The sequence below is a fragment of the Rhizopus microsporus genome (assembly GCF_002708625.1).
Source record: "Rhizopus microsporus ATCC 52813 unplaced genomic scaffold scaffold_2, whole genome shotgun sequence".
Taxonomy (NCBI): Eukaryota; Fungi; Mucoromycota; class Mucoromycetes; order Mucorales; family Rhizopodaceae; genus Rhizopus; species Rhizopus microsporus.
Window position 1 is genome coordinate 1,352,610 of NW_019671917.1, and position 19,357 is coordinate 1,371,966.

Genomic DNA, 19,357 nt, shown 5'->3' on the forward strand with positions numbered 1-19,357 from the left:
AAAAAAAAATCAACCGTACCAATTAAGACTAAAATCCTGTAATTTACATTAGCATGACGGAAACAATGCAGCTGACTCAATTAAAACTACTCTTGAAGCAGTGGCTTACAACTCATTTAAAACCTTGGCACGCCTTGGTTATTTAATGGATTTTGCATTGGACAGAATAGATACTCGTATATCTCTGGGTTGTACGCAGAGTCTTAAAAAAAAGAGAGAACAATGAAAGATGTACTTAGTCTTTTGCTTAGTGTAAGCAATACTTCTTGAAGGTGCATTGGAAGCTCTTCGGAAAGAGAATTGTCGATAGTTTTCATTAGCTTCACTTATTTCTTTCTGCCTGAAATGTGTTTTCTTGGCATGTGTGATGCTACTTTTCTTTGTTGACGTCTCGTATTAAACTTTGATTACGTCCACATAAATTTTACTTACACAAGCGTCTCATTAAAACATTACAGTGATTGATAGTTTTGAACTCAGATTGTAAATAGTGTTTATTTGGGAGAGAGACACACACAGAGAGGGAGTAGGGGGGGAGTTAAGCTTTTTTCTTCTCTTTCTTTTTAATAATGAATTCACCACAGTTTGATTTAGCCAATCATCCAGTCAAAGACACCATCAAGTTATTGACATCATTACTAGAAAAGATCACCAGCAGCAATGACAGACTTCATTTAAACGCTGGTAAACTTGATCCTTCATCCTATACTTGTTTCCACGCACGTTCTATTCCCAGCATATCTATTCATGCTTATTTCACTCGTATATTAAAATACTGTCCATGTGCTAATGAGTGCTTGATTGCTCTCTTAGTCTATTTTGATCGGATGACACAACCTAAACCCTCACGCCATATCCCACCGCTTCACATTGATTCTTACAGTATACATCGACTTATTATCACAGGCTTAATGATTTCCAGTAAACTATACTCTGATATATTCTTTACTAATACTCGATACGCCAAAGTAAGTGTCTTTATAACGAACTGTGAAGCATTGACCGATTTGATGCATCAAAGGTGGGTGGATTGCCTGTGAAAGAATTAAACGCACTTGAACTTGAGTTTTTATATTTGAACGACTACAACTTGTTTGTGACCATTGAGGAGCTTCAAGATTACGGCAATAAGATAATGGAGCATTGGTATCAGGTCCAAAGGTCAGTTGAAGCTAATAATCATGATGATGTTGCAAGACCATTTGGTAGACTCAGTATGAATAATCCTTCAATGGTTGGATGGCAATATAACAAAAAACTTGCCTTGAAGCATCGATCGAGTGAAGAAGAAAAGACGTTGCGTAGACTGTCGGCGCCTATAGGATCTGAATATTAAGTTTATGCAAATTTATTTTATATTCCCCTTTACGGCAATACTCTCTTTATTTTATCCTTTTATCCCCATTCTCTCCTCTTTTATATATATATATATATATCTTTATATATAAACATTAATATTGTATCTTCTCCCCTTTTTTCATGAATTATAATCAAGGGAAAAATAATGGGATAACCTTTATGGATGATATAATATATTTGGTTTAGTAGCCTGACTCCGATACTAATTACTTTTTTTTTTCTTCTCCTTTTGTTCTTTTTAAATAAGATGACAGCAATGGTACGTAAACATGTAAACCATAAATAGGAATAATAACACTGTTGAAAGGATGACTGGATCTCTGGAACACCCATTACAGCCCCCATTCCACGCTCCTTATATTTCTTGGCTGCTTATTTTAGTATTACGATCGGTCTATTTGCTGCTGGAACATTTATAATGTAAGTTTACGCGTGAATGTAAATTACAAAATATTCATCATTTTAATAATAGTCAGGAAAAGAAAACACCCATCATTCAACAACTTCAGTCAGCCATCATTGCTTCAGTTCTTCTCGGCTTTGGTGCCATCTTTGCTTCCAATGCCGCAGGTGTTTACCTCTAATTTTATATGAAGAATAAAAACAGCAAAAACAGTTATACGTGTGTGTGTGTGTATATATGCATGGAGTTTTCATAAACCAGCTTGTAAATGAGTGTATGTGTATATATATGTGTGTGGCAACCGTCACTCTTTCATTGGTTAAAGTCCGATAGTAGCCCTCTCTTTTTTCTCATTGATGTCTCATGAAACACCTGCAGAGGATAAAACGACAAGAGACAAGTTTGATGAATTGACGAATAAATGGATCGAATCTTCAATTAAAGCATTTGAGTAAATGATCACTAATAATAAATGTAACAAAGAGCTTACCCTTCCTCTCTTTATATATTAGTCTACATTTATTAAAGCGCTCATTGGAAAAGCTGTTGACAGAAGAAAGCATGGAAGAATTAGAGAATGCTCACTCACAAGCACAAGACTTTATGACTAATGAATTAAGGGTAATAGCGTAATTACATAAGAATGATATTAATAAAAGGTATAGAATAAAACGCAGGAATTAAGAACAAAGTATCAGCTGAATGAACAAATGGAACGCTTTGATGAATTAATAAAGAATGCCAAGAATAAACCACCGATAGAGAAAAGGTACATGAGCAATGATTAAAGACAAGTGACTGATATTCAACTATTTAGAGTTCTTCCTGCACCTGAACAAATAGTAAATAGTATTATTCATGAAGCCAAAGAGAATGAATTGATGAGATTACAACAAGAATATGATGACGTGAGTGAATAACACAACATGGGATCAATGATCTGGTTCTGATGGTTAACTATAGATCAAAGCAAAAAATTGTGAATTGATGGATCAATTGATCAATCAGAAAAAGGAGTTTAGAGATCAAATTCAACATATCCAGGACACAATTCATGAAACTGAGAGAGTAAATAGAGACAATATAGTGTATTTACTATCAACTCATTCTTTTTATTTAAGGGCTGTGAAGTAGCATCAAATATTCCTGTGAGTGAAATGATTGAGTTGACAGAAAAGATGAAGCATTTAAAAAACTCGTGACCTTGCAAGAAGGAGAGAGAAAGAGATAATTTTTTTTTATTTCGGAGTAAAGTGTATTTTCATTCCTTCTTCTTCTTTATAAAATAAAATAAAAAATGCAAGAAAAGCAAGATGATTGTATTAATGTCACTTTATCAGAATTGATTGGATATCACACTATTACTAAAAACACGGATGGAACCACTGCAATTGATTTAATACAGCAGACAGCGACTATACCCAAGGAACAATCACAGATGGATATAGCACTTGATTATATCAACAAGGCCAATCAAAAGCACGCTTATTTGATGCAATTAGTAACTCAAACAAAGCTTTATAGTCAACAAGTGATACATTCTTTTCTTTATCAATAAAAAACAAGATTTATTTATAATTCATTACCAATTGTCACCCAGTAATCACGTAGATTGTTCTTTCTCCCAAAGATTTCCAAGTATTTGCCGTTTGGCACCAGCTCTTCAATCAGTTCATACAGTTCCTCTGGTTTCTGACTTTGACCTCTTCTTTCTGAAAAGATAACATCAGATCCAACCGAGTGTCGACAGTTGGGAGGATCTTGTCCCTTTTTGCCAACCAAGCAGGTTTCCTTGGCATGCTGAAGGTAGTAACCATGACCTTTGGCCATACGACGATTGACAGTCTGTTTGACCCAGGTGATATCATCAACATAGGTGTATCCCCATTTTTCCATCAATTCAAATGCCTTTGCATATTTGTTATTGATCACCCAGATAAAGAGGAAGCCATTCTTTTGAAGTTTGGGTATAGGAATTTCTTCAATACAAATATCAGGCAATTGTTGATATGCAATAGCAACACCTCGCGTGGGAGCATGAGTAGCTAGTTGCCATGGTGGGTCGGTAACGATGACATCAAATTGAACCTCTTTTGCTAGTGACTTTATAGTAATATGATTAAACTGTTTTCTATACAATTATATGCAAAAACTTACATCCCAATCATATGTCATGACATTAGCTTTAATAGGAATACACCATTCTGGTGCTTCAAATTCTTCCAAATCTTTTTGTATAATGTCAACAAGTGTTGAATATATTCACATGATCTATGTTACCTTGTTCGTCTAATTCTTCATTGTTGTTTGTACCTAGTCTTTCTTCTAGTTGTGTTATTTCAGTTTGAATAGCTTCAATTTGAAGTTGTAGTTCAATTTCTTTTCTGAGCAACTCTTTTAGAGTTTTATCAGAAACAGTGTCTTCATGAATGTCTTCCAAAGACAATGGAGTTGATTCTCTAGAAGACATGCATTCAACCAAGAAAAAAAAAGAAAAAAATTGTTTGAGAGGCGCGACTTTTTCTTTGGACGAGAAAATAGACGTGTCGAACTCCGGCCACTCCTTTGAACCGAGGTAATTAAATTAAAAAAAGAAAATTTAAAAAACAGACATCCTTTCAGCTTAGCGCGTGGTTGAATTGAGTTTGATTGATTGGATCAAGGCAATAAAGGATATAAAAAAGAGGAAAAAAAGCAAGAGACATGTTGTTGTTTACTTTTCTTTCTTTTTCTATTTTAAACATGAATATTGCAGAATATCCAACAAATCAACTTATTCAGATTGTATCTCGCTTGATAGAATCCCTATTAGAATCCAATCAGCATTTACCAGATAAAAAAATTACTTACTTTCATTCAAGGACAATACCCAATATCACCATTCAGTCTTATCTTTCAAGAATTCATAAATTTGCGCCTTTTGATAATGAAGCTTTAATATCCATGTTGATTTATTTTGATCGAGTTCATAAATTGAATAAAGGGTTTCATATTAACGCATACAACATACATCGACTAGTCATTGCAAGGTAAAAAAAATATAAAAACAATGACCCCTTCGTCCTTTGCTTACCTTAATTAGTATTGTGGTGGCCGTCAAGTTCACTTCAGATGTATTCTATTCAAATGCAAGATATGCTAAAGTGGGTGGACTACCCTTAAAAGAATTGAACCAATTAGAATTAGAATTTCTATTCTTTGCTGATTTTCAATTACACATTGCCTTGGACGATCTACAAGAATACGCAAACCAATTGTTGTCGCACGCTGTTCACCAACAGTCAACTACAGCAGCGACTTATCAAATCGTACCTTCACCTACACATACACCATCTACGTCACCAAAGGCAACAACAACAATAACAGCTGTTTCTTTACCGCTTACTCCTCCTTATTCAAACAAATCATCCCTAAAACGTCATCATCCTTATCAGAGATCAAATCATCATACAAGCAAAAAACTAGGCTTAATATCCCCCAAAGACTTCATTTAATGTACATACATCAATAAACCCTATCGGCATATTCATTCCTCTCCTAAGCCAATCGAATTCTGACAGTGTGGCGCGTGTAACAAATGTGTGACTAAAGCAACTGTCAATTGATTTGCTTTTTTGATTGGTTGCCATGTAGATTAGCACTGGTTCTTAGTGATTTCAAAATATTGGATATCCAATAATTTGCTACAAAAGACTTCAATCCTTTCAAGTGAGAGGCATATTCATAAAAACGAAGATAAGTGCTGTCACATTGTCTATGAATCAAACAGGTTTGTTCAAGTCAAGTAAGGAAATCGTATGGAATTTAAAGAGTTTGTCCGAATTTTATTTTCCAATAAAGTCTAAATTAAGAGTGCTGCAGTCCACCTTCAGGATGTACTCCGCTATTATAAACAGGCGCCAAGTATTGCATATGTAAAGCAGGAGAATAATGTTGATCATGATCAGGCTGTCGTTGAGCAGCAGCTTGACTACTTTCTGCATGTTGATATAGGTGATACTCTTGAGGTTGTTCTGCATGTTGTGAAGTCATATAACCACCTTGAGGCTGTTCTATATGCTGTGAAGCCATATAGCTATCGTGAGGCTGTTCTACTTGCTGTGAAGCAATATAACCATCTTGAGCCTCTGGCTTTTGCTCTTGCTGATAATAATACGGTTGGTGATGTTGTTGCATAGGATACGTTGCAGGTGAATGAGCCTGAAGGGCAAATGGTGCTGACTTGCGATATGTTGACTTGTGAGGCCCTACAGTTCGAGGCCTAAAACATGCACGAAGACAATAGCATAAAAAGGCGAGTAAAAGACTAATGACCATGCCGATTGTGAACCAAATTGAAATACCTGCATGACCCTGCCAGTCCTGGGTCACACTGCCGATTGCCTTGACAGTAGTGATGACAAGGATAAGGGCAATGATCAGTGCAGCAAGCATAACAAAGAACGTCAGACACGTTGCGGACGACATAAACATGCTGAAACCCCTTCCTCCTCGTCTTTTGAAGCTACACAGTGAGAAAAGAGACGCAAGCCACAGAAAGAAGCTAAAGCCGGCGCCAATGAAGTAAAGGATAAAATTGGTTGTGAATAAGTTATCGACCCGCCTGCTAGACGCATAGCCTGGTAGCATCTGGTTGAATCCAGGTGTTGTTGCCCAATTGTACGCTGCAGTATTACCATGGCAGCTTTGGACAGAGGCATAGGGCACACCAGTGCAGTACGACCTATACATGTAAATGAGTCCTAAAGTAACTTGTTATTTTTAAAGATACTTGCCATAACCCAAATTGATAAGAAAGGTTACTGGGTGGATTAATTGCGTGTACAAATGCAATCAAATTAATGAATGGCTTATTGGACAATTGGCCGATCAATATAAACAGCCCAAGGATGAAAGATGCAAACAAAAAGAAGGATCCTAAAAGACCAAGCAAATATCTAGACATGATAATAATAATGAAGTCAAAAGAGGAGAAAAGTAAATAAATCTATGCTGTTCCCATAATCGATACAGGAAAAAAAAAAAAAAAAAAGAAACCCTTTCATATGCATCTTATTGGTAAAGTGCCATTTAACACACACGTATATACCCCACAAGGTTGTCTGAAACCCCTAGGGTTATGAAAATAAAGCAAATAAAATGGTATAATTGTCGTATACATTATTTACAAAAAGTATTTATGTATTAAGTATGTAAGAAATGACAGATGCATACAAGATAAAAATGCAAAAAAAAAAGACAGGATTAAAGATTAAAGGAATTACTTACTCCACTGCATGTCTGAAGCATGTTGAGCAGCAATTTCACGGAAATAAGCTTGTGCTTGTGCACCATTCTCTAAGCTATTAGCCATGCCGTCCAGAGCCAAACTGTTGGGAATACTTCGAACCAGTGGCCGATCTAGAGATTGAGCTGAATTGATCGATCGTACGATGGATGACACATCCTCAGGCTCTGGAGCTTCAGATGGCCAGCTATTTTCAATCACTTGATCGTCATACTCCGATTCAGGAGGATACATATTGTTGTCTTCGTTGTAGCTTTCCAGATAGTTTGTAATCCATGGATGCTGTAGTAATTCTTCGGCGGTGGGTCTCTTTGTTGGGTCACGGATAAAGCATTTTTTCAAAAAGTCAATGCCCATGCTTGAAAGTTGGGAAGCGTCAGGAAGTGGTGGATGGCCAGTCACGACATGGTACATGACAGACCATTCATTTTCAAGCGTGCTCCAAGGACGGCGACCAGTAGCCATTTGAACAATACAGCAGCCAAGAGACCAAATGTCCATCGAGCCTTTTCGCCCCGTATCGCTTCCAGTGATAACTTCAGGTGCCTAAGTCATAGTGAGTTAAGAGAGAATTTAATGGAAATGTTAAACTTACCATATACATCGGTGTGCCTGCTAAGCTATTCACATTCATATGCATTGTAGTACGTCCCATTGTCTTTTGTCCCTTTGCTAAAATCTTTGCTGCACCAAAGTCTGTGAGCTTCAGCTGACCTTGATAATCAATTAGGATATTATCAGGCTTGATGTCTCTGTGTACAATGTTATTTTCATGCAGGTAGGCAAGACCACTCAGTAACTGGTACGCGTAATCGACCACGTAAAGCTCATCTTCAATACGCCCACCATGATCCAATAGAGCGCCTAGACTTCCATTTTCACAGTATTCCATAAAGATATACACACGATCACGGTGAACTTCCATACCATAATATTGTACAATGTTTCGGTGATGCAGCATCTCCATCACCTTCATTTCTTCCTTGATTGACTTGTGTAAAGCAGAAAGAGAACTTGAGTCAGGGAATCGAATTTCTTTTACCGCCATAACCGAAGATGTGTCCAAATTGATGGCCAAATAGACAGAACCAAAGGTACCGGCCCCAATGAATCGACCTTGTTGCCAACGGAAAGAGATATTGGAAGACGAAGGAGCAAGGAACACAAGTGATTGATCCTCTGGTTTTTGATCGTCCAAGATCTTACCGATAATCTTACGTTCTTGCTCATCCTTGTTACGCTTCTCTTCAAGTTCAGATATCTTGCGCATCCAAGCATCACGAATATAAATCACGCCACCACCGCCTGTGATAGCTGCATCATTTGCGGCTCCAAACGTAGAACTCGTCGTAATGTTATCCTTATCACTACTCCTAGACGTCATGTACGAGTTGCGTTTGGCTGTAACACCACCGCGTCGTTGCTGCTCTGCCTTGAGTTGCAATTCATATGTGTATCGAGTGCCGAGGACATCAAAGTGAGATATCAGCAATGCAACGCACCTTGCTACCTTGCTCTGTAGTGTTGCAAACTCGTTTTCATTCAAGGCGAGAATGTTTGCTCCACGTGTCATCAGATGAACAAACTCGAGCGCAGCAACAGCCCATCGGAACGTCTTTCGATCAGACGGCACGCAGTCATCTGTGATAAAACAAATCCAATCGATAGCCAACCGCACCAATTTCAAGTCGAGCTGAAGACGCACTGCTAGCTCCAAAAACTTGGCTGCCCTGATACCAAAGTCGCTTGCAAAACTAAAGCATTCTTCCACGAGCTCCTGACATCCTAGAGACATCGTCTGCTCACGGATTGTGCCTACGCTCGAGATGGTAGAATCAGCCAGTTTGAAGACAGTCATTTTGATCTTGTACAGTTCCTTATTGATTCTTGGTATATGTGCTCGATGCTCCTGTACAATTTCAACGCCTGAGTGTTGCACGGCCGTCCAGAAGGCTGCTTTGGCCGGGGAAAGGTCGCTCGAGTCTCCTGTCGTCAGTCGAACACGACGAGTCTTGATGCCTAAATGGATAAATGGAATAGACACCTCGACAACCTCTCCTGTCCACATAATGTTCTGCCAAGGTGAAAAGATCAAGACATAGTCTTCTGCGTTGTCAGGATTCATCATGATTGGCGTCGCGCTTGGTGGAGGTGATTTGTCATACGCAAAGCATGACTTCACAATCGACCGTACCACATCTTCTCGTCCGTACAGTGAAGGCGAAGCTATGATGTATATTCGGTCTTCTTCAAATGTGCCTGTGTAGACCAGGAAATGGCCAGTCTCGACAAGGCATGTAATAAATTTATCCATATTTTCGGGGTCTACAACATATTCTGCAGCATTTTCGAATTGACCCATGAAAAATCTAAGCAATATACCCCACACAGAGAGAAAGGGTAAGGGTCAATGAACAAAAGCGTGGGTTGTTCAATTTACCTTGCAAACTGTAAAAGCTTTCTCGCTCGCATGCGCATAGTGTGTAATAGTTTTGTATACTTGGCTTCAATACCATCATCCACTGCTTCTGGTGGTATCTTTAAGCTGGATATATAATCACGCATGACATCTGCTAATAACCTGTTTGTTAATGAACTATAATGGAGATTAGTCAATGCATCTCCGTTTCTTTTTAGATTTACCAAAAGTGCTCAGCACACTCCCAATCTGCCTTATCCACAGCCTGACAAATTGAGTTTTTCAGGAACCCCCACTCCTTTTCCATGACTTCGCATTCTCTAAGGCTATTCTCTTTTTCAAAATTAAGTTTCCAAGTGATCAGTTTAAAGTAAAATCGAACGGATTCCATCAAGACAGTGTCATAGTCTCTATCGACGGATTCATCTGGCGAGAGGTCCCAGCCTGGAGCAGAATACATCAAGTCCTGATACTGAAGTTTAACTCTGCAAGCCAGTGAGATCAGGCCACGATAATCTTCCATCATGGCGTCTACCATTTGTTTTGGTGGTTCGTTCGTACGGTCCTTGTACTCTAGACGCAGCTTGAGAGCTTCTTGAACTAGTGAAATAGGAAAGTATGCCAGCTGTCGAAGTTGAGATGTAAAAGACGGCAAGTTCATTTCTTCAAAGGACTTGGAATAATAAATCATGGTCTGTTTCGATTTGACGAGCAGTAAATTGAGAGCCGAAAGGGTGCGTTTGTCAAAGGTGTCTTGCAGAGCGGATTCTTTCAAGAGCCTTTCGACAAAAGATGTGTCGTTCTTATTATCTTGCTTTGTCTCCTTTACTTTATCATTTTTAATAGTCACTGTCGTAGTATCATCTTCTGACATCTTTCTTGCAATCTGCAGGCTTTCTGAGCCTGTCCAGTTTCTTAATATTTTATATTGCATGCTCAAGCTGCGGGTGATCGTACACCAGGCGTTGAGTGCGTCTAATTTTGTTTGGAACGAAGCAGAACCATAGTCTGGATGAGCTTGAGTGATCGCAGCACGAGTGGTATAGAGAGATTCGATACGATCGATATTCTTTAGGACTTCAGCTACTTTCCTTAATGCCGTGCTTTGGTCCTTTATGTCGTTTAGTTTGAATTCAATGACCATTTTTAAAATGCCTTCGATTTCTTTTCTACTGTCTTCTAAGCATTTCTGTTCTTCCAAGAGTGTTCTCCCACGCAGTAAAGCACGGAGGGCCAGCCAGATTTCTTGTGTAGGTGTAGGTTGCTGGAACTTGTCTGAACTCGAGAGTCTCTTCTTTTCAGACTTGAGTACTTCTCCCATAAGGACAGATTGAAGCATTTGTTGCCATTCTAGTCGTTCATGTGTAATTTCAGGAGGGGCTGAAGACAAGGATTGATTACGAGCATAAAGCTGGTTAAGTGCTGTGTCATCTTCTTCTTCACTATTTGTTTGGTCGTCTTCTTCGCTATAATCTTCTTCATCTTGATAAGGATTATGCGCAGTGAAATTAGTGGTTGGCATAAATGCCCACGAATTTGCTGGTGTATTTGGTTGGTCTACTGACGGTTGATTATCCATAACATAATCCTCTTGTTGTTGTAAGCCGTCTTCTTCATTGTCCTTATTGTCGTCAGCCTCTGACCAACGTACTTTTCTCACTGCTGACATAATGTTGTTATTGAAGAAGAAAAAAAAACACCAGAAAAAAAAATCGAAGAAAAAAGAACAACGGTTGGTGTAAATAGTCTCACAGGCTCCCAAAAAAAATAACAATTGAAATTTTTGTACGAGGGCGGGAGGATACAGAAGTACACAGAACAGAGAAAGGAAAGGTTGAGCAGCAGGATGTGTAGAGAGATATCATTGAAGAAAATGAATTGGTTCTTTCATTGAGTAACATCCCCACATAGATCAACCAATAAAATGTGTGTCTGAAACAGAAAATAAAAGGATGGTTTACACAATAAAGAACCTGATGAGTTCCTTGAATGAGTCGTATAAGAGAGAGAAAAAGGAGGGGGATATAATCAGGTTTAATTTGTGTAATATAAGGATACAATTGACTAACCGCAGTTAACACTAACAAACACTAACAAATCTTAAAGGAGAAAGAAAGACGAATAGTTGGATCGATCATAAAGAAAAAGAAAAGGAAAAAGAATATCAAAAGGGAAGAGAACAATAAGCCTCATTTGGTGTAAACTGTTGTTAGAATGAAGAGAATAATGGAGTGTGACAATTCATAAATGATTCCTTGTCGCTTGCCTTTATTATATAAACCTTGTCGTACAGCATTTGACTCCGAAGCACCTTTTTTTTTAAAAAAAAAAAAAAAAAAGGTCTTTCTCTTGTCCCTCTTCGCTTCCTCTCCTCTTTATTCTTTCTTTCTTTTTTCTTCCCCCTACTTGTCCGTTTTTCCTTCACTTTCATTAATTTCCTTTTTAGTCATTTACTTTCCTTTAAGCTTGAATAAAATATGAGCAACATCGTCTATGCTGTTCACAACTTTGAAGCCGAAAATGAAGATGAAATTAACTTTTCGGTGGGTGAACCTATTGTTGTATTAGAAAAAGATGAAAAATATCTCGATGGATGGTGGCAGGTAACCTGTGGTTGCAAGTAGAAATAATCTAGTCTAACATGTTTCCATAGGGACGTAATATCAAAGGCGAGACTGGACTCTTTCCAATGAATTACACTTCACCGGAAAAACCACAAAAGCAACTTTACATACCTAGTCCGCACTTATCTTCACGTTCATCCGGATCAACCATTGAAGATGAAATTGATGATACCATATCTCGAATACAATCATCATATCCAGTCAACAATAAAGTGGAGCAATGGGATGTTCAACAAGTAGCAGATTGGCTCAGATCTGTTGGGTTCGAATCAGTATCCCAAAACTTTATTGACCAAGAAATCACGGGTGATATCTTGTTGGATTTGAACATTGAAGCATTAAAAGAACTAGGCATAAACACATTTGGTAAACGATATAAAATTATGCAGGCCATTACTTCTTTAAGAGACGAATCCGGTGTTGAAGTAAGGAGTTATTTTACGTTTTTATTATTTGAAACACACATATTTATCCTTCCACTCCTTAGAAATTAAAGCAAACCAACGGTCATCAATCACCGCCTGCTCCTAACGCATCTGTTTCGACTAGTGCCATTATGCGCTCAACACCTAGTAGAGCTTCTACTAGCTTACGTCGATCGAACTCACAAAACACATCATCTAGTAGCACAAATGACGATGGTCTTTATCAATTTCCGAGGAAAGCACCTTTACCTCCTATTAGTCATGATATCGAGACGAATTCATTTATATCGACCAGCATTCCCAGGCCCTTGTCTCCTCAAAGCCTTAGCTCTTCAGGTATCAGTCGATCAAACACATACAACACAGTATCCTCTGGCGGAAGTCGTACAACACGAAGCAGAGAGCTTAGTCCAGATCCAAAAGGGTTTGCCAACAGAACTCTATCTCAAATGGGTCAGCGTGCACTAGATGAGACAAGTCACTGGTTGATGAGTGACGTATGTATTCTTTCAAGATGCGTATCTTCTCTAACTTTTTTGTATAGACAAGTTCTAATATTCAACCAGTCACTTCGAAATCAACACCAAAACAGTCATTGTAAGACATAATTGCTTTGTACTTTTATAATTACTGATCTTCATTGCACAGGCAAACAGCAAACTCGTACAAGCTATCATTTGATGAATCTCCTTATCGTGCATCCACAACAGAAGCATTTCAAGCACCAGAGCATGAAGGTTGGTTACATAAGCAAAGTGATAAATACAAGACGTGGAACAAGCGCTGGTTTGTCCTTAAAGGAACCAACCTTTTCTATTTTAAGAGTCCCAAAGTAAGTTGACTGTACAGCAATGCCAAGCCCTCTCCAATTAACAAATAAATATTAGGAAGTGCGCATGAAGGGAATAATTAATTTAAGAGGATATAAAATCATCGTAGACGAAACTATTCACGCTGGCAAATATTGCTTCAAAGCACAACATGAATACGAAAGAACCTTTTACTTTTATACAGACACAGAAGAAGCCATGAGGACTTGGTTAAAGATGCTCATGAAAACAACGATTGCAAGAGACTTTAGAGGTAAGACACTTAATTAATATGTCACAGTCAAACATGGCTCATTTATTTCGTGTACTGTCAGCACCTGTAATGTCATCCAATCACATCGCCACTGTATCCCTTGATGTTGCACGACGTATGAGACCAAGACCTCCCTCTGTGATTATGTATAAAAATCAAAAGCAAACAAAAGCCAATAATAATCAAGATGCACTCAAGATGCCTGTGGTAGAAGAAGATGGCCAGCCTAATGCCTCAACTACTTCAGAATATCATAGTAGACAAATGCGAGAATCAGGCATCACACATCATATCATTCATGAAGAAGAGGAAGAACAAGATATACCAGAAATACCATCTCAATATCAAAAACAACAACAACAACAACAGCAGCAGCAGCAACATTATCTGCATGAGGAAGAAGAAGAAGATCTGATTGATCCTCAACATCGTAGCTTACCCCTTAGTGATTCCCACCATAGTATAACATCCAGTATTTCTGAAGAAGAGGATGATTATGAAGAAGAGTACAGACCGCATCATTGGAATGCTGCTCAATATATCGAATGGATAAACTCTTATTTACCTCCTGGTAAAAAAGTCATTGATCTTACTAGTGCATTCAGAAACGGTGATACCCTCATTTTACTACTTGAAGCCATCAGTCAAAAGACGATTCGCAGACCTCCTGCTCAAAAGGGTGGTTCTGTAAGTGTTATGATGCTTGATAACATTGTTGCTGCCTTCAAGTTCATGGGTAGAGAGGGTGTAGAGGTTGATGGACGATACACGATTAAAGGTAACTTGCAAAATGTCATTCTCTTTTCTAAGCTAACCATATTGTAAAAAGATGTGTTTGGAGGTAACGAGGATAAGATCTTGACCATGTTAGATGCTATCAAAGAGTGGGCAGATGCCAACTATTTAAAGAAATCAGATACCTCAGTCTTGATCAGTAAGGATAGCGGGTGGAGAGGCTCTGCCATGATGGATCACCGTCCCCATACAGCTTTATCAGACGACGACTATTAATATTACTTAATCTTGTAGAATTCTATATGTGATTTATCCATTCCTTAAAAAATATTCACCTGTTGAACCACCCTTAACTTTCCTTTGTCCTTTGTTTCTTTTATCTATGCAATCACTCACTCACTCTCTTTTGATGCATATTCTATATATTATATCCTCTTTCTTTCTCTTATACATATATATATATTTATATATATTCATACATACACATCCGATCTCATGTTATTTTACAATAAAAATCGCCCTGCTTCCATTAAATTACAAGCCTTGCTTTGGTTAACAATCAATGCAACTAGCACTCGGCTCATGAGAATCCAAAGTAACTGTGCTACAGCCATCATAAATTTGATTACAAGCAATAAAATATTCTATTGAAAAAGAATAGGTAAAGTCCATTTAGTGCTCTTAAAGACCACGCCCTGAAAAGCGTTTCAGAAGCGTCCATCAGTGGCATAACTCGTACAAATAGTAACCCATGTGTACCTTTTGCAACTGAGCTATAAAAAAAAACAAGTCAACTACGTGTTCCCTTTGCATAGCCACTTTTATCTTATATATACAGGCTGGAACAACTAAGATGAAGAACGCAAAACTTCCACTTCCATGCCGTTCAGCCATTGTAATAAGATTCCAAACAGTATGTTCCAAAGACTATAAAAGCACTTTATTAAACAAATAGACTGCTGTTCTTTTCTTTTATTGTATTCACCAAACCCCGTTGTCCATGGATAATACTAGAGGCACTGTTCAAATGTCCTTTTCATAGTTAATACATTGAGGATATCGTACTTGTTGATCATCATACGTCGACTGTTTTACTTTTTAAAAAGTAAAGAGAGAGCTTATGTCCGACGCAAGAAGCTGTCTGTTTCCTTTGTATGTGACCAATGAGATTGAGAATGACACGTCATATAAGAATAACGTATCTTGTTGGAGTCTTTTTTCTTACTTGAACGATGAAAGAGGCAAGAACAATTAATTGAAGGCAGAAGAAAGGGAGTAATGATTAATTGAAAGAAGGTAACGCTTAAAAGCCATAGGTGGCATTATATTTCTAACCAACTACTTTAGATTATACGAACAATTAAGAGACGGTGGCGTTTAAGAAGATGGTGAAAGAAAAATAATTAATGCTATTTTTAAGGCGATAGCAAAAGAAGAATAATTAAGAGAGGGTTGTCTTAAGAAGATATTGTTTGAAGAAAAATTAAGAAGCTGTTGCCATTAAGAAGATGTTGCTTGGAGAAAAATTAGTTAGCCTGTAGTGTTTTAAGATAGTTACAACTAAGATCTTTTTAAATTTACATGTAATGCCTTTATTCTATTTTTGGGCGTCAATGCTTGTCATTGCTTATTAAAAAGCTTCTCTCTTTCTTTTAATATTGAAACTAGTCGATGTTGTTATGTCAAGAAAAAAACTCATGCAATTTTTGTGCTACGTATAAGCTTTTTTTTTTCGTTGACACTTTTGAAATAAACATGACGCCTGTTTATGATTTGAAACAAAGTAATTGATTATTAAAGTGGTGTATTATACTGAAGAAAATTGAAATGAACAAGTGTATTTATTGCTCAATACTGCTCGAATTCTTTACCAGAAGAAAAGCAGAGCATGAGCTTTAGCCACGTGTTTAATGGTCTGTTAAAGGCTTAAAGTGAAAGGGAAGACACTAAATAAATAACAGTTGTAGATCCTCTACCTCAAGTAAAACTCAATCTACTTTAATAGCATTCCTCTCTTTTTTAATAATGAATCTAATTCGCAAGTCATCAACTTAATGGACCCATTTTAAATTACAAAACAAAAAGTTGGGTACAACAGTCTCAAATGTTGCATTGTGGCAGCTCTTTCTTGACTGGAACGAGCTGTTCTCAAGATCCTATTTATGTAAGCCTAACAGAAGCAGAATTACTGTTGATCCGTCAAAATTTCAGGGAATATCTTTTCTTAAACTTGTGTAGCCATTCAAACGAAAACTTGAGAGCGCTGGGGCTGTTTCTGTCCATCGAAAGCTATTCTTTGAGCATGTCGTATAGTACCCCCTGTTAATAGAAATACTGTCCTTCTCCAATAAAAGCAAGTATGCATTCAGTCGTTTTTCAATTTATAGAAGCACAGCTATCTTGTTATTCTTGCTGGTAAAGCCAATCGCCAGGGACACTCATGAACTTGGATGGCCACTTTAATATCATCGAAATAGTACGTTGCATGAGTTTCATTATTAAATTAAGCTCTTTGCTAACCCAATCAAATCTTAAACTGTTAGTTTTAACTATATGCAAAGAACATCTGTATCGTCAATTAGGTATGTTAATTTTGATATTGAATCTCTAAAAGTGTAGTTGCTGTAGTTTGAATGAGTCGTCGACAGTAAAGCATTCAAAGTAGACGCTTATGATTAAATCTGATGCCATATAATTATTGAAAGAGCACTTGAGGACAAATATCTTTATTAAATCATCGAATAACATAGACAGTAAGCATGAACATTCTTTATTATCAGCAGCATACGTTTAAATGCAATAAAGGCAGATTGCAGGTACATAATGCTTGTTGGCCAACTTTTAGTTTACAGGCGTATCCAGTCTTATTTGAGACAGTTTGTATGATGTAGGCTATTTTTTGGCACAGACTTGTTTGTATTGACTGTATTTAAGTATCCATTAGAATTTCCAAAAGTGAGACAGATGCCATTGTTTTAAGACCAGAGTCAACTCTAAGCAGATTCCATTATTCTTTTAGTTCCTCCGTTTCGTGATTGTATTCATAAGATTCTATTGTCTGTTTCTTTTATTGATCTACTCAAAAACTACATGTTAGCATTTTCCAATCACACTTATATTTTCAAGGTCAAACCTTGTTTAATTGCTTATATTGAATCTGTAATGCATGAATGGACAGTCTGTGGCCCAAATGAAATGCTTCATTTTTCTTTTTGAACACTGCATAGACATTAACGACAATACGTTCATGGATATGTTGAATGTAAGCGATGAAGCCCTCCATGTTTTAAACAATAGTACCTGGTTGCCAGCAACAGGTATTCATTAATCAAACCAGAAGCTTAAAAAGATGTACGCAATGACTGAAAAAGGTAACGTATAAACATATATCTATTTTCGTTTGCTCAACCATTACCATTTATATAATTCAAATATTAGACGACACTTGTACAGAAGCACAAGTTCCATACTGTATTCTCTTTTGACCATGCTGAGGATAATAGAAAAAAATGTTGATTTTCGTTCGCGATCAACTGTTGAGGATTAGGATTTTCTGAAAAAAAACCTACATGATTCTAGAAAGGGCAGTGAAGTACTCAAAACTTCATGATGATATTTTTGCATATGAGTATACATTCTATTACTCGGTCTTTATCGTTACTCTTTCTGTTCTCTTTTCTCTTGGTATTTATCACTACCTTTCTCTCTGGATCCCTATCATGTCTGAAGCTGAAAATCGTCTCGTTGGATTAATTTCTCAATTAGTCTCTGAAAGTCGCTTGGCCCACACTCCTATCTACTCTAAATACGATCCCTCAACCAATTTCAATCGTTGGATCGCCGACTACGAAACATAATGTGATCAGTTGTTTCTTTCTGTCAGCCACAAGAGATTGCAAATTGCTCTGTACTTGTCTGATGACATTACTCGTGGAGTTTTCCGTGTTCAAGCTGACACTACATGGGAAAGTCTCAGGGCATCTCTCGTTGCTACTTTTGGTGTCTCTGATGAACGTTACAAGACTTACCTTCGTAATGATCTTGAAGCCTTTCGTCAAGACAGTATGCCTTTTCAGCGGTATAAAATCCTCTTCGACTCTGTGGTCCTCGATTTCATACTTTGGATGCCAAGACTCTTCGTGCTATCTACCTTCGTAGGATGAACTCTTGTCTGCGTGCTGCCGTACTTCCTAACGTCGCTTCTCTTACTTCTTGGAAGGAGATGGCTAATGTTGCTGCTGTCATTGAAGATGTACTGGGTTGCTAAGGTACGTTGCTCCAAGATATTATGGGTGATATCTCTTCGTTCTGCTCCCGCTCTTATGGCTAATCCTTCTTCTTTCGACTTTCCCGCTGGCCCTTCTCTTATGGAAATTAACGCTTTCCAACGAAAGCTAACACCCTACCATTCGCAAGGTGATTCTTCCAAGGGTGCATCAGGTGCTGTACGCTCTTCTGGTCGCCTCCAGCATCCCTTGCGCCACTGAACAAAGGATGGTACTCCTATCTGTGGACACTGTAACAAGGTCGGTCACCTTAGCAAGAAGTGTCGTAGCCGCGAGTATAAATCTATCAACAAGGTTGAACTCACCAACGATGACAACTCCCATGTCATTCAACCTACGGTTAGCGTTGTGTAATTCTCCTCGCCAACGTCTACTCAATATGCTGCCGTTCCTATTGACGATGGCCCTTTGGTTTCTCCTGAATACACTATCAACCATATGGCAACAACACCCATTTGTCATAAAGTAACGAAACAGAAATACTGAGAGAGTAAATACACTTATGCCTTTTTTTTTTTTCAATACAAGTCCAAGCACAACCGTTACTGCTTGCAACCATTTGATGTTTGCACAAAGCTATACATTCTCGTGATATTGCCATGGCACCAATATGTGAAAGAAATAAGAAAAGAATGTATGATTCAGCTTTTCGTCGATCAAAAGCTTCAAGCGCAAAAGAAGGAAATAAACACAGAACAACAACAACAACAAGCAAAATGCATAAAAGTGGCCACCA

The 19,357-nt window shown here is 37.8% G+C and overlaps 9 protein-coding genes across 9 annotated transcripts; 6 read left to right on the plus strand and 3 right to left on the minus strand.

The window, feature by feature from the left end:
* Window positions 1–569: 569 nt before the first annotated feature.
* On the plus strand, window positions 570–1,147 carry RHIMIDRAFT_185161 (cyclin-related 2; the record flags this gene model as incomplete). Its single annotated transcript, XM_023605843.1, has 2 exons — window positions 570–968; window positions 1,022–1,147. Coding segments are annotated over 2 exons (525 nt in total), but the record flags the coding sequence as incomplete, so codon positions are not given.
* A 459-nt stretch (window positions 1,148–1,606) lies between these two features.
* RHIMIDRAFT_234009 (uncharacterized protein) lies at window positions 1,607–1,943 on the plus strand (the record flags this gene model as incomplete). The annotated part of the gene is made up of 3 exons (XM_023608074.1): window positions 1,607–1,618; window positions 1,667–1,779; window positions 1,832–1,943. 3 exons carry the CDS (start codon window positions 1,607–1,609, stop codon window positions 1,941–1,943), a joined length of 237 nt encoding a protein of 78 aa, XP_023470122.1.
* Window positions 1,944–2,323: 380 nt separating this feature from the next.
* On the plus strand, window positions 2,324–2,964 carry RHIMIDRAFT_246949 (uncharacterized protein; the record flags this gene model as incomplete). Its single annotated transcript, XM_023610366.1, has 5 exons — window positions 2,324–2,383; window positions 2,428–2,531; window positions 2,580–2,670; window positions 2,726–2,830; window positions 2,884–2,964. 5 exons carry the CDS (start codon window positions 2,324–2,326, stop codon window positions 2,962–2,964), a joined length of 441 nt encoding a protein of 146 aa, XP_023470123.1.
* Window positions 2,965–3,334: 370 nt separating this feature from the next.
* RHIMIDRAFT_234011 (MT-A70-domain-containing protein) lies at window positions 3,335–4,232 on the minus strand (the record flags this gene model as incomplete). The annotated part of the gene is made up of 3 exons (XM_023608075.1): window positions 3,335–3,865; window positions 3,920–3,990; window positions 4,043–4,232. 3 exons carry the CDS (start codon window positions 4,230–4,232, stop codon window positions 3,335–3,337), a joined length of 792 nt encoding a protein of 263 aa, XP_023470124.1.
* Window positions 4,233–4,437: 205 nt separating this feature from the next.
* RHIMIDRAFT_266031 (cyclin-domain-containing protein) lies at window positions 4,438–5,571 on the plus strand. Its single transcript, XM_023611873.1, has 2 exons — window positions 4,438–4,791; window positions 4,845–5,571. Exons 1-2 carry the CDS (start codon window positions 4,505–4,507, stop codon window positions 5,254–5,256), a joined length of 699 nt encoding a protein of 232 aa, XP_023470125.1. The 5' UTR covers window positions 4,438–4,504; the 3' UTR covers window positions 5,257–5,571.
* A 37-nt stretch (window positions 5,572–5,608) lies between these two features.
* Window positions 5,609–6,235, minus strand: RHIMIDRAFT_246952 (uncharacterized protein; the record flags this gene model as incomplete). Its single annotated transcript, XM_023610367.1, has 1 exon — window positions 5,609–6,235. The coding sequence occupies one exon, from the start codon at window positions 6,233–6,235 to the stop codon at window positions 5,609–5,611; it is 627 nt and encodes a 208-aa protein (XP_023470126.1).
* Window positions 6,236–7,022: 787 nt separating this feature from the next.
* On the minus strand, window positions 7,023–10,990 carry RHIMIDRAFT_198061 (uncharacterized protein; the record flags this gene model as incomplete). The annotated part of the gene is made up of 4 exons (XM_023606250.1): window positions 7,023–7,595; window positions 7,645–9,418; window positions 9,490–9,645; window positions 9,693–10,990. The coding sequence occupies 4 exons, from the start codon at window positions 10,988–10,990 to the stop codon at window positions 7,023–7,025; spliced, it is 3,801 nt and encodes a 1,266-aa protein (XP_023470127.1).
* Window positions 10,991–11,830: 840 nt separating this feature from the next.
* On the plus strand, window positions 11,831–14,968 carry RHIMIDRAFT_289229 (uncharacterized protein). The gene is made up of 8 exons (XM_023613622.1): window positions 11,831–12,071; window positions 12,122–12,517; window positions 12,580–13,014; window positions 13,062–13,114; window positions 13,166–13,349; window positions 13,405–13,600; window positions 13,662–14,378; window positions 14,430–14,968. Exons 1-8 carry the CDS (start codon window positions 11,946–11,948, stop codon window positions 14,609–14,611), a joined length of 2,289 nt encoding a protein of 762 aa, XP_023470128.1. The 5' UTR covers window positions 11,831–11,945; the 3' UTR covers window positions 14,612–14,968.
* A 3,086-nt stretch (window positions 14,969–18,054) lies between these two features.
* RHIMIDRAFT_234015 (uncharacterized protein) lies at window positions 18,055–18,975 on the plus strand (the record flags this gene model as incomplete). The annotated part of the gene is made up of 5 exons (XM_023608076.1): window positions 18,055–18,166; window positions 18,272–18,413; window positions 18,494–18,587; window positions 18,619–18,780; window positions 18,829–18,975. The coding sequence occupies 5 exons, from the start codon at window positions 18,055–18,057 to the stop codon at window positions 18,973–18,975; spliced, it is 657 nt and encodes a 218-aa protein (XP_023470129.1).
* Window positions 18,976–19,357: the final 382 nt, after the last annotated feature.

What these genes read in the sequence shown, in the direction of transcription:
- RHIMIDRAFT_266031 (XM_023611873.1), top strand. Translation starts at nt 4,505, where the DNA reads ATGAATATTGCAGAATATCCAACAAATCAACTTATTCAGATTGTATCT. An exon ending in CATCGACTAGTCATTGCAAG is followed by an intron (nt 4,792 to 4,844) that starts GTAAAAAAAATA and finishes TACCTTAATTAG; the next exon opens with TATTGTGGTGGCCGTCAAGT.
- RHIMIDRAFT_289229 (XM_023613622.1), top strand. Translation starts at nt 11,946, where the DNA reads ATGAGCAACATCGTCTATGCTGTTCACAACTTTGAAGCCGAAAATGAA. An exon ending in GAGACGAATCCGGTGTTGAA is followed by an intron (nt 12,518 to 12,579) that starts GTAAGGAGTTAT and finishes TCCACTCCTTAG; the next exon opens with AAATTAAAGCAAACCAACGG. An exon ending in GTCACTGGTTGATGAGTGAC is followed by an intron (nt 13,015 to 13,061) that starts GTATGTATTCTT and finishes TTTTTTGTATAG; the next exon opens with ACAAGTTCTAATATTCAACC.